The sequence below is a fragment of the Etheostoma spectabile genome, chromosome 9 (assembly GCF_008692095.1).
Source record: "Etheostoma spectabile isolate EspeVRDwgs_2016 chromosome 9, UIUC_Espe_1.0, whole genome shotgun sequence".
Lineage (NCBI taxonomy): Eukaryota > Metazoa > Chordata > Actinopteri > Perciformes > Percidae > Etheostoma > Etheostoma spectabile.
The window spans coordinates 19,013,320-19,033,030 of record NC_045741.1 but is presented as its reverse complement, the minus strand read 5'-3'; the positions used below and the strand labels follow the sequence as shown (position 1 = coordinate 19,033,030).

The 19,711-nt window shown below is 40.2% G+C and overlaps 1 protein-coding gene across 1 annotated transcript in view; it reads left to right on the top strand.

The window, feature by feature from the left end:
- The window catches only part of xxylt1 (xyloside xylosyltransferase 1), a 38,427-nt gene that overhangs the window by 7,241 nt on the left and 11,475 nt on the right, over positions 1-19,711 (top strand). Inside the window, exons 3-4 of the mRNA XM_032527054.1 lie at positions 9,223-9,370; positions 17,711-17,843. Of these exons, the coding sequence (XP_032382945.1) occupies positions 9,223-9,370; positions 17,711-17,843 (281 nt within the window). The remainder of the gene's footprint in view (positions 1-9,222; positions 9,371-17,710; positions 17,844-19,711) is intronic.

Here is a 19,711-nt window from a genome sequence, read left to right as displayed (position 1 = left end):
CCACCAACTCCACCTCGGTGCCCCAATAATGACTGGTGTTGGTTTGATCCTCCTCCCCCCTTCCTGAAGTCTACAACCGCCTCCTTGGTTTTTTGTGGTATTGAGATGGAGGTGATTGTCCGCACTCCATTTCACAAAGTTGTTGTGTTCCTCTCTACTCCTCCTCATCGCCTCCTCTGATAAGGTCGATGACTGTCGTGTCATCTGAGAATGTCTGCAAGAAGCATCTGTCGGTGTTGTGTTGAAAATCCTCTGTGTAGATGGTAAACAGGAACGGAGCCAGCACAGTTCCTTGTGACGTCCCAGTGCTGCTAAAAATAGTGCTTGAGACGCTGTTCTTTAGGCGTACTGTGGTCTGAGGGATAGATAATCCAAACACCACAGGACCAGTGATGGAGCCACCTTTATCTTTCCCATCTTCTTCCCTAACAGTCGAGGCTGAATAATATTAAAGGCGCTTGAGTCAAAAAGTGTAATCATCAAAGATGCATCAGGGGTTCCAGATGTGTAAAAGCCCTCTCCAGCATATAAATGAGGGATTCATCAACACTGATGTTAGGCTGATATACGAACTGTAAAGGGTCCATTTGAGTTGACACACTAGTCCTGATGTAGAAAAGGACAAGTCTCTCAAGCGTCTTCATGACATGTGAGATGAGCGCTACAGGTCTGTTGTCATTGTGGTGGTTGGGATCATTTTTCTTTGGGACAGGGACCAGGCAAGATGTTTTCCACAGCCTTGGGACCTTCTATAAACGCAGGCTCAGGTTGAACAGGTTTAAATACCCCATAGTTCTGCAGAGCAGGTCTTCAGTAGCCTTAGACTGATGTCATCCGGCCCCACTGCTTTCCTTGGCTTCAGTCCGCCCAGCATCCTCTTGACCTGAGCTGGATGAAGAATCATAGGCAGGGCTGCTGGTGGGGTAGGAGGTGGGAAAAGGGGACTACGAGCAGATGAGATATCAGATGATGAAAGCAGATGATATCAGAGGTGTGTTGTAGGGGTGTCACAATTCTCCAAATTGTGACACGGTTCAATTCTCGATTTTTACATTCTTTTTTTTAAAGCGCATGTTGCCATGCAATTATTAGACTAGACTTTTATGCAATATAATATTTGACCTTTGATTGCAACCTACCACTACATTGTCAAATTTAAAACATTAAACATGCCTCTAAACATGTTCAAAATGTCATTAAAAGTGCCTACCCATATGCAGTTATTCCTTCTGAGTTTACACAGCGAATTTAACTGCAGTTGATGGGACAGAAATGTGTGTTTCGATTAGTGTGGACTTCACCGGAAAACAGGGAATAAACAGAGGCATGTGCACTGACTAAAGTAACATAACTTTTAAGCCTTTCTGTCACATCTACTGCACTCAAATTCTCTCTGTTCACTTGGACGGAACAACTGCACATGGGTAGGCACTTGTAATGACATTTCGAGCATGTTTAGAGGCTAAAAACAAATTTAAAACTTGCCCTGTTTAAGCCTGTTTGGTGCAAAATCTAGCAGGAGGATAACTCGGTGTAGTTAGCACTGATTGTTTTCATTTTTCTTCCTACTGACAGCACTCCAATTTTACAAACACAGGCAATGTAAGTTTTTCCATTGGAGAACACCTGAATGTTGTATACATGTGATGTAATGAGATCATTTATTAATCCTTTGCAGGAAATCAGTGTCACAGCAGCTTCAAGACAGACATAACACCACACATTAATCAATATATCCATACCAATAAGTTAAAATTAATGAAGGAAAGGTTTTTTTTGTGCACCTATAGAGTCATATAGCACTGGTATGAAGGACTTCCTATACTATAAAAAAGAGCACTGGCCACCACTATGTGAGACACTGGAGAGCAAGGGTTGGCAGACATTAAATGACCTTAGCCTCTACCGCCTCCATATGCCCCTTCCAGTCCAGTTGCTATCAAGCTGCACACAAAGGTAACTGGGTTGGCCACCAATCCACCTCGTGCCCCAATAATGACTGTGTGGTTTGATCCTCCTCCCCTTCCTGAAGTCTACAACCCCTCCTTGGTTTTTTGTGGTTTGAGATGGAGGTGATGTCCGCACTCCATTTCACAAAGTGTTGTGTTCCTCTCTACTCCTCCTCATCGCCTCCTCTGATAGGTCGATGACTGTCGTGTCATCTGAGAATGTCTGCAGAAGCACTGTCGGTGTTGTGTTGAAATCCTCTGTGTAGATGGTAAACAGGAACGGAGCCAGCACAGTTCCTTGTGACGTCCCAGTGCTGCTAAAATAGTGCTTGAGCGCTGTTCTTTAGGCGTACTGTGGTCTGAGGATAGATAATCCAAACACCACAGGACCAGTGATGGGAGCCACCTTATCTTTCCCATCTTCTTCCCTAACAGTCGAGGCTGAATAAATTAAAGGCGCTTGAGTCAAAAGTGTAATCATCAAAGATGCATCAGGGTTCCAGATGGGTAAAAGCCCTCTCCAGCATAAAATGAGGGATTCATCAACACTGATGTTAGGCTGATATACGAACTGTAAAGGGTCCATTTGAGTTGACACACTAGTCCTGTGTAGAAAAGGACAAGTCCTCAAGCGTCTTCATGACATGTAGATGAGCGCTACAGGTCTGTTGTCATTGTGGTGGTTGGGATCTTTTTCTTTGGGAACGGGACCGGCAAGATGTTTTCCACAGCCTTGGACCTTCTATACGCAGGCTCAGGTTGAACAGGTTTAAATACCCCATAGTTCTGCAGAGCAGGTCTTCAGTAGCCTTAGACTGATGCAGCGCCCCACTGCTTTCCTTGGCTTCAGTCCCCAGCATCCTCTTGACCTGAGCTGGATGAAGAATCATAGGCAGGGCTGCTGTGGGGTAGGAGGTGGGAAAAGGGGACTACGAGCAGATGAGATATCAGATGATGAAAGCGATGATATCAGAGGTGTGTTGTAGGGGTGTCACAATTCTCCAAATGTGACACGGTTCAATTCTGATTTTTACATTCTTTTTTTAAAGCGCTGTTGCCATGCATTATTAGACTAGACTTTTATGCAATATAATATTTGACCTTTGATTGCAACCTACCACTACATTGTCAAATTTAAAACATTAACATGCCTCTAAACATGTTCAAAATGTCATTAAAGTGCCTACCCATATGCAGTTTCCTCTGAGTTTACACAGCAAATTTAACTGAGTTGATGGGACAGAAATGTGTGTTCGATAGTGTGGACTTCACCGGAAACAGGGAATAACAAGGCATGTGCACTGACTAAAGTAACATAACTTTAAGCCTTTCTGTCACACTACTGCCTCAAATTCTCTCTTTCTTGGACGGAACAACTGCACATGGGTAGCCCTTGTAATGACATTTCGAGCATGTTTAGAGGCTAAAAACAAATTTAAAACTTGCCCTGTTTAAGCTGTTTGGTGCAAATCTAGCAGGGAATACTCGGTGTAGTTAGCACGATGTGTTTTCATTTTCTTCCTTCTACGTGACAGCACGCCATTTTACAAACAACAGAGCAACGTACTGAAATTTTACTTTTAATTTTGGTCGATTTTGATTTAAGAGGAGGAGGAGATGGAGTGGAAACAGCGATGGTCAGCAGACCAGGTGGGGGAGGCTGGAGTGATGTGGGGCAGTCAAATCGGTTGAAGAATCTGTTCAGAGATTCAGCCAGACTCTGTTCGCCATCATGCAGTGAACCGCCCTTGTGCTTCGTGCCTGCTTTGTGATCTTCCGCATCCCAGCCCATACCTGCCTCATTCCATCTTGCTGCAGCTGTTGTTCTAATTTTAACCTATACGCTTCTTTTCCCTCCTTAATCTTCCCTTTCAGTACCTTTTTGAAGTTCATTGATTTTATTACTGTCTCCTTCCTTGAAAGCTTTTCTCTTTTGATTTAGCAAGGCCTTGAAGCTACTGGTAATCCATGGGTTGTTGTTAGGGAAGCAACAAATTGTAATGGATGGTATGATGTCATCATAGCAGAAATTGATGTAATGGGTAATGCATTTTGTTGGGCCATCAGTATCGTCCCCATACTCCTCACAGAATACATCCCAATCTGTAGTTTCAAAACAGAACTTCAGGGCTTGATCAGCTTCAGGATACCAGCATTTTGATGTTCTGATGATGAAAGGCAGTCTCTTGACAGCTGGGGTGTTGGAGGGAGAGAGATGTAGCATGTTGTGGTCTGAGCGCCCAAGAAGGGGCACTGCAGTACATTTGTATGCATTTTTCACACTGGCGTACAAGAGATCCAGCGTTTTATCACTCCTGGTTGTACAACTCAACAAACTGTTTAAAAGGGGGCAAAGTCTCAGAGAGACTGACATGGTTGAAATCTCCTGACATAAAAATGAATGCGTCTGGGTACTAGTCCTTATGTCTCGCAATAGTGGTGTGTACCACGCCACAAATGGCTTCTGCCTTGGCAGATGGAGGAATGTAAACAACAATGGCTACCACCACAGTGAACTCCCTGGGTAGGTAATATGGTCTTAAACTAACCGCTAAAAGTTCAATGTCCTTGTTGCATACCTGTTCTTTAGTAGTAGCATGCTTAGGGTTACACCACTTGTTGTTGACGAGCAGCATGAACCCCCTTCTTTCTGCGTAGTGTCCCTGTCAGCTTGTATCGTTCTGAAGCCGGTGAACTGATCAGAGAGTCAGGCGTGTTGTTTGTCAACCATGTCTCTTTCAGGCTGCTCTCCTGGTACATTTTCTGGGTCCTGACAAGGGTTCCTAGCTCCTCTAATTTGTTTGTTAAGCAGCAAATGTTTCCCATGGTTATAGATAAAAGAGCTGGTTTAAAAGACTCTCTCCATGTTTTTGCCACATTCCTCTTGTTTCTCTTCACCCCGGCACGCATTCCCCAAAGCCTTAACCGTAAAAGTTACATCAGTATGTCATGTCAAATACCAGATGCCGACCAGATACGGCAAAAGTTTTATGTATCAACTAGCGTTGCGCTGGTTGGTTGTGGCTACAACCAACCAGAGAGAATTTACATGCAGAGGGAATTTGAAAGACAACCGTTTATCCCACCCCTCGGATTGAGCCCGGCCATTATTGAGTTTCCAGACCCAACATCTGGATGTGGGTTCTTAGACTGTATAATATTAATGGACAAAGCATCCGGTTCGGCAAAGTGCTTCAAATGGGGAAGTGCGTTAAACCTGCATTTTATCTAAATTCCAGCAGGGTAGCAACATGTGCAGTTGCAAAAGGAGATCAGTTTCTGTAAAAGTGTGTGAGAAAGTGACCCACTTCTCATTTGTTTTCTAACCTCAGTAAGCATTTTTATAATGAGTTTATGGTCTCAATTGCTAGTTTTAAGTCTTCTGCAACACAGAACGATGTTAATTTTTTGAATTATGGTCTCGTTGATTTTAAAATCTGCAATCAAGCAGAGGGTGTTTTAGGGTGTGGCTATGATGTGATTGTCAATGAAAGTGTGTAACGTAACGTGGTTCCTCCCTCTTAAATTGTCACATCCGCAACCAGGATAACAGGTAACAGCAAACTTTGACAACTCACAGCAGATTTCCACAAACCATTGGGTGACGTCACACATGCTCTGTCTATTAACATTATACAGTCTATGTGTGGGTCTGGCTTGTCAGGTTATGTGCTCATTACTTCTGACCATCATTCACACAGCATACTAGAGTAGTGTGCTTTGCTCCTGTTTAGTCAGACTTTGGGGGCCTTGGGACCCTGTATGTGGATCCAGAACCACACCTTTTAATAAGGAGCAAAGTGTAAATATATTCCCCTCTTGATGGAGATCCTCTGAAATTAATGACCTGCTAACAGGCACGTTGTATCCTGAGTGTAAACTTTTATCTTGTTCCTGTGCTATTGATTTGGTTAAAAGATGTGTGTATGATTTTTGTGCCTATACAAAGGCAATCCACGGCGATATTGATCATAAAAAGATACTATTGTTTGCTTGTTTCTGTATTTAAGTGTGTTTATACAGGCTTAGACATTCCAATTTCCCCCCTATTATCCGTTGTTCAGTAAAAGTTATAAGAAGCAAGACTGCCCAGAGTCAAAAAAAGAAATTTTGCTCAGAACTGATGTCTTGAACGACTGAAAACCAGCACAATTTGCCAATGACTGCCAATTGTGTCCAGCCTCTTAAGTCAACTTAGTGCAGCTAGTTTGGTTTGTGAGCTAATAATTTTATTTGGCCAAATACACCAGTGAATGCCAAATGTATCAGAAGTTTAGATAACAGAACAGTATTTATTTTAGCACTGGATAAATAATGATGTTGGGCTACTTTGAGCTTGTCAGTGTGTCCAATAATCTGTGATCCTGTCAAAATCTAGGATGGGGTGGGGAATGCCTACTGAAAAACAATGTGATCTCTTGCACATTTAAAGGAACATGCCGACTTATTGGGACTTTAGCTTATTCACCTTATCCCCCAGACTTAGACAAGTTAATACATACCCTTCTCATCTCTGTGCATGTTGTAACTCTGTCTGACACACCCAGCATTAGTTTAGCCTAGCAAAGATCCTGCAGGTAACTGGTTCCAACTAGCTACTGCACTCATGTTGTGATTTGTATAGTCCCAAGGTGTACAAATAACAAGGTCACATGAGACACAGCCATATTCTAACCTTATACTAACGGGGAACTATGTTCTCAGATAGGCGAAGCACTGCTACTTGGGCGGAGTGATTAGCGCAGTTACTTCAAAACCAATATGTGAATAGTTAGCTAGTAGCGAACAAGACTGGTAATCATGGCTGACTTTGTCGGAGGATTTTTACTTGGTATCAAACCAAGATCCAGAACCATATGTTTTTGAGCCAGAATACATAGACTAGGAGTTACACATTTTGGAAGCTGATAGACAAAATGTCGAACAGACTGAGGTCGAGGGGAGACTCAGAACGAACACGGACTGGTGGTGTATATGTGAAAGATGCCAACCTGTGCCGACTGAAAACGAGCAACTCTGAGCAGTTTAGGTGAACTCTCTGCTCCCAGTTAGTATGCTGTTAGAATATGGCTGTGTCTCATGTGGCCTTGTTATTTGTACACCTTGTAACTATACAAATCATAACATGTAAATAGGAACATGTTGGAGTTATTTTGTCACTTATTCGGAGCAGTAGCTAGTTGGAACCAGTTACCTACAGGACCTTTTGCTAGGCTAAGCTAATGCTGGTGGCGTTAGAGTTACAGCACGCACGGAGATGAGAAAGGTATGTATCGACTTGTCTAACTCTGGGGGATAGAGTGAATAAGCTAAAGTCCCAATAAGTCGGCGAGTTCCTTAAATGGTAAGCAGCAGTAGTCTGTAAGTCAATTTTCTAAGTTGATTGCAACCTTTCGCGAAAAGTCAAATCCCTTTCTGTGTCTAAAACAATCAACAGATGTTTCTGACAGGCTGATAAATAATTTGTGTTCAACTTCTATAGGAGGGAGGGTCTTTAACTTTTCCCTCAGAAGCCACAACTCCTAAGTCAAAACAAGCAAATCAAACAAGTAATGGCCATATTTAAAGGTGCAATATGTAATACTGACAGCTAGTTTTTACAATAGTTACTGTAGTACAAATTCAAAATACTGGAGAGAGTTGTCTCCCCCGCACCCTCCTCTCCAGACTCATAGTTCACAGAGGTCGCCAGGCTGAGACCGCAGCATCCACAACAATGATGCTAGCTAGACGCTTGTTTTACATAACCTGACTATACTTCACAGCACAGCGGAGTAGCTAATGTTAAATGCTGGCAACACGCATTTTTCCTTAATATCTGATGGCACATTGGGATCATTTTGGGTGTTATTACAGGAAACATATTAACATATTACATATTGGACCTTTTAAAGCATCTAAAAGTAACTCTTTACGTGGCACAGATGAATATACAGTATAACTTGGTCTTCTTGTGCAAGGTACAAGAACAAATGCAATCATAGCTGCTCAAATGGCAAGCTTTCCCCATTTAGATGTTTTTTAGTTCTCATCCAACTAAAGAATAAAATTGAAAATAACCTCAAAAGACACACAGTCTTTTGTATAAACTAATTTCTAGTATTCAATTGTTGAGCAAATCACACTCTGTTAGCAATCTATTTTTAAGAACTAGTTGCATTATTTATTGTGGCCATTTAGGAAAAGTAGTAAACTTGGTTTACCTGACTTTTTTTGTGGAATGGAATGGGAAGCCATACAAAACAATTTCTAAAATATATATATATATATATATATATAAGAATCTTTCAGAAATATACATGCCATAAAAGAGGGAAATAGGTTTGTCTGTCCTTAACTAATTTCCTCTATCCATAGTTGTTGTTGATCCTGTTTTACCAAGGCAATATACATTGCTGTGAAATCCAAACTGTCCATTGCAGTCCCAGTTAGTGAGAATTATTTATAGTAAAACCACTAATTCTACCCACGGCAGTGATTTATGTGCCATTACATCATTACCAACAGCAGTCCAGAGACAGCACTGATTCCCACAAACGACAGAGGGCTTATGTTAATCTGCAAGAGATCATTAAATGGTGTTTGGCTGTCGAGGCACATGGGCCTGATTCATAATACGACAGCCATATTGTCCAGGTTTTATCTGAAGCCTTTAACATGCACACCTACTGATGTCAGGCTGAACCAGAAAAGGCCAGATTTTTCTCAGAAACCAAAACATTACTTTTTTTCCTCCTGCAGTAAAGCTTTAATGATAATCAGTACTTAATATACAAAAAATCCTCTTTCAGTAATCTGTAGATATATCTACTGTACATGATCAGAGCAAAGACTGCTGCCTCACAGTTGCCATGTGATTTAAAGCTCCGAGGAGGAACACTGAGAGGCAGGAAACTCGGACACAAGAAGACAGCGTTTAATGGAATTTGGGTTGTAGATCAATGAGAGTGTCTGACCATCATATGATATATCATAATACCTTTTAAGGCTGGTGTGTTACAAAAACATTTGTTGTTTACCCTTTTATACATTTTTCTCTTCCTTAAGACAACATGGTTCTTTCACTAATTGTGGACAAATCAAAGCTTTTTTGAGAGGTTGCACGAGACAAGTTGTTGTCTGTAGTGCACTTTACATGTTTATGGTCAAGTCAGAGATTTATATGTACCTACCAACATGTTCAAACAAATCTGTAGTGGTTCCTCATATTTCACAGCTCTACTGCAGTTGGTATTTTGTCGTACTCACATGATTCCACTGTGTTGATCTGCAGGTGTTGTTCCATGACGTGGTGGCTCTCACACAAAAGCTGTTCCCTATTGTGGAGGCCATGCAGAAGCACTTCAGCGCTGGCTCTGGGGCTTACTACAGCGACGCCATCTTCTTCCTCTCTGTTGCCATGCATCACATCATGCCTGAAAGTAAGAAGAATACATCTTGTCACATTTCTTTGTCCATTAAATAACCACAGATTTAACTTAGATTTAGAGCTATGACAGATCCATTATTGTCTAATTAAATCAACTCTGTAGCGTCCAAATACCTCTAATAGGTGTTGATGACTTGCTGTAATTTTAATCACTGAAGCATATTTTTTGTATAGATGTAGATTTGCAGAGGTTTTGAGATATGTGTCTCTGGCAGAAAGGATGTGTTTTGTCATTGATGCCCTCATTAGTGCCCTCTGTGTTGGGGCTGACCAATGGCGATCTGCTCTGTTGTGGTTCACTAGTGGATGTGCTGCGTGGGGCATCAGTCCACAAATGACCCAAAACACTGGGCTTTGAAATCAGTAGTCCCCAGAGGCACAGATATGAAACTGAAGTCTCTGTCTTACAGACAGCAGAGCCACCATCCTATTTTAGGTTTTGAAACTTTAACTCAGGGTGCACAATGGGTACAATGTAGTGACGGCCAAATGAAGCTTCATGAACCAGTGTCTTTATTTTCTGAGCCCACTAGATGGCGCTCTTGGTTTTGAGAGCAAGGCCTAAGACGTTGCAATTCAGTGTATTGTCAACCAAGTGTTGAACAGAGAGCACCATCTAGTGGGTTCAGAAAACAAAGACACTGGTTCATGAAGCTTCATTTGGCCGTCACTAGTACAATGTGAAAACTTTAGATCATAAACATTTTGTTCTTTGAAGTTTATTTAATGTTGTGATTTAGGCATAATAATAAATAACATTTAAATGGGGTTGACAAATCATGAACAGTGGATGTAGTGATGTGTGTTTTCCACTCTGAAGCAAAGCGAACTGTTTTCATAAACATGTAGTAGGGCTGCACAATTAATCAAATTTAATCGCGATCACGATTTGGACTTCCCACGATCAAATTTGCGTGATCGAGCGATTATTTTATAAAGCGTCATTTCATAGAACGCTCCGGGTTTTTTGCAAAGCCCATCTCCGTCCATAAGCCGTCTGCTCATGAGCCAGTCAGAGTAGTTCACTGCACACCCGTGCAGCTAAGTTTCTAGATGTAGCAGTCAGAGGACAGAGTAGCGTGAGGAAAAACTCAACAGATAGCAGTCGGTAATACGTCAGTCTCAAGGTTTACAGTTTACCTTAAACGCAAACTTGTCCCATTTGTGTTTTTTCAGACAACAGCAGGGACCAGTGCTAGTCAGCGTTGTTAGCTGTTAGCTAGTAGCGGTCTGTTAGCAGTTAGCTCTTCTAGGACGCACCGGTACTAATGTCCTCGCATCCGCTGCAATGCTGTTTATATGGATACGGTTTAATTTTGTACATGACCCATTTCGTCTGTAAAGCCGTGCCTGTGTTGGATCTTTCTACGCTCTCTGTCCTACTCTCTCTCTCTACTCTCCGCGCCCCGCCACACAGCGGCCGCCGGTCCACACTTCTGATATATGTCTACAGTTTTAATTTTTCATTAACACAGCTGTATATTGTTAAGTATGAGGGGGCAAACCTGTATTTGTAACAGTGTTTCCGGGGTACATGTTATCGCGGCCGCTACGGCGAAGAAACAGAAGTTTTTGAAGCAACTAACTTCAGTTGGTAGAGTAACAGCGTGAGACGGAGCTGGCGACCGTAGCCTGGACCATGGCCAGAATATCATAGTTCATAAAAATGCAGCGCAGTGAAGATACAGACGTTTTATACACACGACGTGTGTATCCGCCGTTCGACCCGTGCTGGACCCGTTCAAATGATCAGCCGTCTCTCTGTGAGTAGCGTCCATCACACTCCCTCTCGCAGTTTTATAAATAGCCTATGTGCAATAAATTTGTTTGGTTAAAATCAACAAATAATCGTGAGAATAATCGCGATCAAAATTTTGATCAAAACAATCGCGATTATCATTTTGGCCATAATCGTGCAGCCCTACACTGTAGTACTGGGTATCCCAATCATCTGCGTGATCTGCAAGCTAAATTTCTTCATTCATTAGCTTTCCACCACTAAACGATGCTGCATGTCCACATTTGAAGGCTGTGGTCAAACTCAGGTTTTCTTTAAGGATTTTTTTAGCACATCTAAGTATGCTATTTACAATACTCAGTAGGGATGTAACGATACACTCAACTCACAATTCAGTATGATTTTTGATTTTAGATTCACTAGAATGAAATGATTCCCTTATTTAGATGAACTGCAAAACAGCAAATGTGTCCTCTTATCCAATATGCAACTGAAACAGTATTTTATCTTAAAAAAAAAAAAAAAGTACAAAATTAAAGATGAAAGAAATGCTTGTTTATTAAGATCATATGATTATATTTAAATTATTTATTTAAATGTTAGAACAACTTATAAGAACAACTTTCTTTACCATTCGTCGCTGTTAAATGACAAAATGGGTGTGTGTGGTTTTCTTGTCTGCCAAACCTCACTTGGGGTGGTTTTCACCGGAATGCATTGCCCACCACTGCAGTCAGCCAGAGCTGTCACCCCAGTCAGATGTGAGAGCTATTGAACTGCCATCCCTTGGCTACACGCTGATCTATGCATGTCAGCATGGCTTCTACTTGGCTGGAGGATCGGAACATAGGACCTGCAGATCCGATAGGAGCTGGACAGGGAAACCCCCTCTCTGTGGAGCTGATAATTGCCCAAGTGGTCAGAGTCCAGTGGAGACAATGCAGGAGCCACTCTCCAAATTACCAGGCCCTGGTGGTGTATTTGCTAAGAACTCTCTCTTGAGGGGATCCTATGAGTATCTGGGCAAGAAACAGCCGACTATGCTCTGCATCACTGCCTTTGAACCCTTGAGCAACCGACTTAACGGGACACTCATCGACCACAGCGGAGTGGAACTCAAACTGGCCGGTACATATAAGAAGGAGGAGGCTCAGCTGCTGCTACACATCCGCTAGATCAAAGGCCCTGTGGAGATCTTTGTAAACAACTTCAAAATCGGCAACTGGGCCCTAGATTGACATGTTTCCTACTTTGGCCAATTTGGTCTCCAGAGACTGGAGAGTTTAGATCCCAGCAGAGAAAACACAGGCTACATATTTGCGTCCAACATGATCGTTACAGGCTTTGCTCTGTACCTCTACAAACACAGAAATAAAGTCCCTTGAGAACTCAACATTTATTGATTAACGACATGTGCCACCCGTCTGCTTTCGGTCCAAGTGGTCCCACATTTCTATTTAAAGAATCCTTTTTATCTATAAAGGGCATAATGTGGTTGTCCTAACATTGAAAGATTGGGGATGTATTATTTTACCTGAAACTCTTCATTCAGCGAGCCTCACAGCAGACAGAACATAATTTATGATTAAAGACAGTGAAACAAATGTGATATCCAGATAAACAAATAGCAGCTGCAAGTGGGAGAGCTGGACATTTAACATCCTTTAACTTGCAAAGTAGGAGACGTGATTTCAGCAAGTTTAATTCTGTTGTCAAAAGAGAAGGGAAAAGTTGAAATGTCAGCATTTGTGTTAATTCAGCTACACAGTCTGAATATAAAAGTGTTTGCTCGATAGTAATAGGAAATAAAAGGGAGGGAGGTCTGTATTTTATTTTTACTAGGCCTATTGACATTTTTGTCATTAAACAATCTATTTTATTCGAGACTGTATTTTTAAAAGGATAAGCTAAATAGCTATTATATATTGCACAACAGCTGTCAATAATATATCACAATATCTTTGCTAAAGAAAGATATTTAAATATAAATATGTTATATAGCCTACTGTATATGTGACAATGTTAAAAGTAAAGTAAATGGTAAATAGACAAATGGCTTTATAAAGAGGACTCTATTTCCTTGATCTGTCCTTAAGGATGAAAAATAAAATTGCACAATGGAAATGATAAGGTTCCTAAGAAACACTGTTTTTGTACGTAGAGAAGTGCTCCATGTTCCATCCCCTCTAGAGGTCTCAACATGCTGGGACTTGAGTCTCTCTTACAATCTCTATTTTCCGCCTCAGGTAAAAGTGGCACTGCTGATGTGTGAATTGCTTTGTTAAAGTAAAAAAAAAAAAACAAGATACCTGGAAGCAAGGTAGTCAAGGAGGATGTCAAAAATGCTAATTTATTGCACTAGTTTTTAGTTTCTATCTTTATTTACCCCTCGGCAGCCATCTGTTTCACCTCCTAGTGAAATTCCAAGATGAAACAGCAGAAACATACCTGTGTCTCCAGAGGTGATAACTATTCCCCATGGATTTATTGATATAACATAACATGCCAGGGCTGAACATTAGTGCAATGGTGGAGTGTTTAGCGCTGGAGCTAAATTTATATATCCTGACTTCCTCTGACTACTCTAATCTGCAATGACTCTTAATAACATATCAGACAGAAACTCTCTACTTTGATTCAAGGTTTCCAAAAACAAAACCAAAAAAGTTGTGAAAAATAGGAATTCTATCATTTTCATTCAATTGAAACAGTCTTTGTTGATTGGACAAGTGTCTTAGCGTGGCTTAGCTAGCTAGTCATACTGTCGCTAGTCTCGCTTTGACAGACCCTTCTCCAATTGCGCTGAAAGAGAGTCTGGCTACTCCACGCAGCATTCAGGGTTGGGAGGAAAACGTGCTCTGGTTTAATGGCATTTCTTTAAACCAATCAGATTTGTCATGGGCGGTGCTAAACTACATTCAGAGCCTCTGCAAAATAGTTGTGCAAGAGAAAACTCAGATTGGACAGATAGTCTAGTTAGCTGTCTCAATTTACCCTGCAGAGATCTGAGGACCAGCCAACAATAGTCCTCATAAATCCACCAAATTTAAAATTCCAACATAAAGAAAGCGGAAGGAAATGGAAAATACATGCATCCGGCGGAATTTCCTGCAACACTGGAGCAATCCCGGAAGTAGAACGCAAAGGGCATAGACTATTCTGTCACCCATGTAACTGCAGCAGATGTGTTTATGGTTTCTTGATTAATGAAGTGACGGCCAATGGTTTTACTTTTAATGGTCAAGAGGCCTGCATATTTCCATAAGGTTTAGTTAATGTTTTAAAACTACAACATCATACTGAAAAAGAGTAAGTTTCACTTATTATTGCTTATTATTTTTTTTAATATCCTTAACTGAAAAATCAACTTAATATTAAAAAGGATTCTACTGATTAAATACAAAATACAATATTAATAACATAATAACAAATATTGTAACTGACGATAAATTCACGATTCAAAGCTTATGTTTTCTCTTCACATTCCTAGAGCATTTTATAACCAGTGCTTGAGACTTGTTTTTCCCTGTTCACTGCAAACAGCCGTGGACAGTTTATTATTGCAGTAGAAACACGTACATTTTTGCATACATAATGAGGGTGAGAATTAATTTCAAGCTGTAGCGAATGTTTGTGAAAGCAGACAACAATGCCCCTTACAAACAGGCCATAAGTGCTCATATGAAGACTGATATTAGGGCATAATGAGGTTGACCTACTTCTTTCCTGGAAAAAAAAGGGATGTTGGATAACAGTGTCTCTGTTGTTTCGTTGCTGAATTGAGGTTTACTCTGATCTAACCAGAGCCTCAGGCGAGCTCTTAGCCACCCTAACAACACAATACATTCACAACCCCCACACACCTGGCCAAGATTTAATTTAACCTCCTTTATTTCTACTTATCCATTTCGTTTGTCTATGTTCTTTATCCTTACAATACCTAGAATTGACAATAATACGGTACAACTGTGCACCAATCAAAAGTGACCAGCAGCACTACAGAAAGACAATCGCCTGTGTAGGAAGTTTCATTTGACCATTAAAAACCTGTTGCTTCTTCTTCACTTTTAATTTCTGCTGAGAGGAAATGAAGAGAATGAGATGCAAATAAGAGAAATGCACCTTCTGTCAATTTTTCTTTCTCTCTCTCTCTCTCTCTGTCTCCTCAGGCTCATACCCAGCTTTCTATAAACGGAAAGCTGTCAAGCCTGAAGTATACATACACTAATTGACAGCTACTAAATAATCTCACACAGTTTAAGATCACTATTTTTCTGTTTTTCATGAAAGGGTTTTGAAATGGACATGTGCTGTTTTAAAAAATGGGTTTTATCACTGTGAGCATTAGTACAACTTTTACTAACGATACACGTACAAGCCATTCTTTTGCATGTCAGATGTCCCTCTTGTTATGAAGGCAGACAATTTATAACAGATGTGGCATTATAACCAACTTCTTTCATCACCTCAAAACAAAACGGTTATTCAAAAATGAAGAATTAGTTAAAGAATGTTATTTTATTTATAAGGAACATAGAATATTACAAACACAGAGGCAAACTACAAAGGAAAAAGGGTCCGTAGGTTCTGTTCAAATAAATAAAAATATATGTAACCAAAAGAGGACTTTTAAATAGAACTACTGCTACTTTACCTACCTCAAAGGAAACCAAAATGTAATCTGTGCTTAATCTCAACACAGGCAGCTTTAGCTTTAGTAGATTTATGATGTGATAAAGTGCAACAAGCAACTTCAGTGTCCTGTAATACATTGTAATGAGCTTTTTAATGAAACAATAACATCCCGTGATCAAACTCTGCCCTATTTTAAACTCCACAGAACTTTGTGTTGAGTCATTGATCTCACGTCAAACCTACCACATCACACTGTTGTAACAACATCAGACTCTCTTCCTGTTATTCTCCCACTAGTTAAGCCCTGTTAGTACAAAGAAACAGCGTTGACCACTCAGAGATTACTGGTCCTAGCCCCTCTCTGTTGCCACAGTACACGAAGGCATTGTGATGGCAACTTCCTTGTTTGGAGAGCACAGAAAATCACTGCGCCACTGCTGAGTCTTCTTTTTCCATCACTTGTTTCAACAGATACTGGCATAAAAATGTCTTTGTAGCGCAAACTGGGGCAAAAGTTGTTTTTCCTTCTTGGCCCCTTTTGAATACAGTCCTGCCCAGGACAGCGTTCTATTTTTACCCCAATAGAATGACACTAGCACACAATTAGAGTGATTAAACAGTTTTTTCCACTAATTAGCTTTTTTAAGTTAATTTAACTTTTAAACCTACAAGCAATTTTTTTTTTTTTTTACTGGACAAAATTATAGAAGCAAGACATGATTGTTGTGATGTTTTCTAATTACTTTAAAGTACCATTGATGTACATCACGAAACTTGTTGAAAAACCGTACAGCATCAAGATGGGACCTTAGGTTCAAGATTAGAGAAGCAAATGTACAGCTCACATGCTGAATGAAGATGAAGGTGAAATTCAATTTGCCCTGCCTTGTTTACACATGAACTGAATAAGTAGGTAATTATGTTTTATTTTTGAAGTTTAGCCTCTTTATTTTCCTTTTAATAGATATTTCTTGTTTGCCTACTGGATGGATGATGAACACGTTTTCCCTCTGTAAATATAGTACACAGTTTGTGCAGCTGTAATTACAGTACAATTATCTCATACATAATACACTGGCTCCTGGATCTCAACAAGGCTCTGAACAGATCTGAAATCATGTTGAATTGCACTTCTAAGGACCATGTAGCTTATTATTTTTAGGCCTAACTCTCATCTTTTAAGTTAATTTAGCACCAGTTGTACCAATACTGCAGTTGCTGTCAAACCAACCAAAATGTTTACTGCCCTCAAACTAGAGGCCGTCATCTTTGACAGTTCGTCTAGAGCTGACAAGTGTTTTCATCAGTACAATAATCATGTTGTGCCCCTGGCACACTATTCCTGAGTATTTCCCAATCCTTTCATCACCATGCCTACCAGCAAAACATAGGAAGCTGAAACAATGAACGGCGAGGGTCTGAATATCCTGGATACTGCTGTTACCATTTCATCTGCAAACAACTGTGTTCTTTTACTGTGTGTTTGCTCACAACTGGCAAACATGCACTTTTTTTATAGTCTAGCTCAACTTTCTATACATTTTCCCCCACAAATTATAGATATTTTCATGAAACTTCTTTTGTTTAGGTCATGTGTTAAGCTTCTCAAGACTCTTTGCTCCTATTTTCTTCTCACTGTGTATTCCTGGAAGGACTTTTTTAAAAGTGGTTATTTAATCACTAGATGATGTTCTAGTAATTCAACCTACATGCACAGTTAACTCAGAAGTTCATCTCCATGGGAGGATTTTAAAAGTGGAGAACTATTTTTTTTGTAATTTATTCAACTTTGTTAAAAATGAGTGATAATTCATCATTCACTCACATGGAGCAGACAGAGGTTGCTTATTCTTTGACAATCGGTAATCAGTTTAAGCGTTTAGAATAATCTTGTCTAATCTGTTTTTGTTTTTTTACAATTTGATGTTGCCTTGTCAATGTGTTATGCTCTTCTTTCAGGTCTGACGCGCATAGTGCAGCTTGACCTGGACCTGAAATACAGGACCAACATCAGGGACCTTTTCCAAGAATTTGACCAGTTTCCTCCAGAAGCGGTCATAGGCATCGCAAGAGAGATGCAGCCAGTCTACAGGTAGGCATTGTGGCACAACCATGGGAATAGAAGGAGAGTAAAATAATCCATAAACTGTTTGCTGGGGTCATTTGACCAGTTCAAGAGAAAATGACAATTGTTAGTTCTAATGGTGACTACACACTTCAGTCGGGCCATAAAGTGTGTCACATTTTTAATAAATCAAATTCAATAGCTCACCCATAGAAATTATGGAATCTAGCAATCCTAAATTCCTCTTAAGCATCAAGGCAATGAACTTATTGCACAAAAGACACCTCTCCATGCTTCATACTACTCCACTGTTTGTTTGTCGCAAAACCTCACCCCAGTGAGTCTATAACTTGCTCCGAGTCAGTTTATGCGGACGTTAAATCTTTGCGATGGCAGTACGCGTAATGGTACAACTCTGACCATGCATGCTATCTCATCATGTGATTTGAATAGGAATGTCACTTCTACTCTTATTCTATTTCTATGGAAAACGGTTACACAATAAAAATTAAATGCTTGGTCAGATTCTTAATATCTTTGGAGAGATATTTCCTGATTTAATTCATAAATGTGCAAGATGGTTAAGCCCACAGCAGCCAGACTGAAACGTACACTGATCACTGTTTTGTTTTGGTCACTCAGTGTATCTTCCCTATGAGCTGGTTTGTGCTTTATTTTTCTTTAAAATGTTGTGAAGGTAATCAAAGGTTTATTTTGCAATGCTGATATGCCATATTTATGCATTAGTGAGAGAAGCCACATTACTTAATATCTCTTTTTCACTAATGGTTTAAAAGCCGCCATACTAATCTCACCCACTCTTGTTGACCCCAGATGGATTTTAGTTGCATATTAACAGTTATTTTCTCTCAGTTTCTAAGTGAGAAAGAACATCAGAAGTCTCTCATGTCTACTCTGATTCACAAGAACCTCAGCAGTGTTATCAGTCTGTCATTTGTCAACTACAGGCAAAAATCTAAAAGTTGTAATGACACATTTAACTGAGACAATTATTTAGTCTAATAATCTGTGTCATGGTTGTCAGTGAAGGACCCGAAACAATATTATATAACATATTATATAAACAAATGTTTGAATATTTGGTTGATTCTAAACTCAAAACTGGAAAAAGAAGAGGGATGTAAATGATCAATTCAACCTCAAAAACAAAGTCCGGGGGTTGATTCATTACACACAAAACCATATTCCTGAATCTGTAGTATCATGCTTCAGCTCTGTCCAACAGTAGTATACTTTAGCTTTTGCATCAATTCCATGCTGAATTTACTGAATGTGTGAAAGTAAATGTAACTGAGTAGAAACCCTTTGAACATTGACAGAGTATGCTGAAGTGTTGCGTATGTGATACTTGCACGATGCAACTGTCTGGACTTTGAATGGAACTTAAAACTCTTAAAATTAATTATTAGATAATTGATTCCATTGTACAAAATCAACCAGCCACAAACCCCTTAGAACCATCCTTTTACCTGGCATCTAGAGTCAATGCTGCAAGATAGTGATCCATGATGGCAGACATTAAATCAACATTGCAATATGCATTGTTTTCATAAATAAGCCATTTTAAGTCCTTTGTGTCGGATACATAATTGAGGATTTGGCAGAATGTAAGCAGAAAGCCGCCTCTTGTTGGAGCATGTTTTGTTCTCATCCTGTGATTTAGAAGCGTCCTCTGTGCCTTTGTTAGATCTGTCTGGAGTAAATAAACAATCTGCTTATCCCCAGTACGGACAAACACACTGATAGGATCCATATCTCCTAATCTAACTGGCTGTTAGAGCCCACGAAAATACTCCCGCATGTCCTGATCACGTGACTGCCGTGACTGCCCGGCAGGTGTGCACACCTATTTCCATGTCTTATTCCATCCAAGT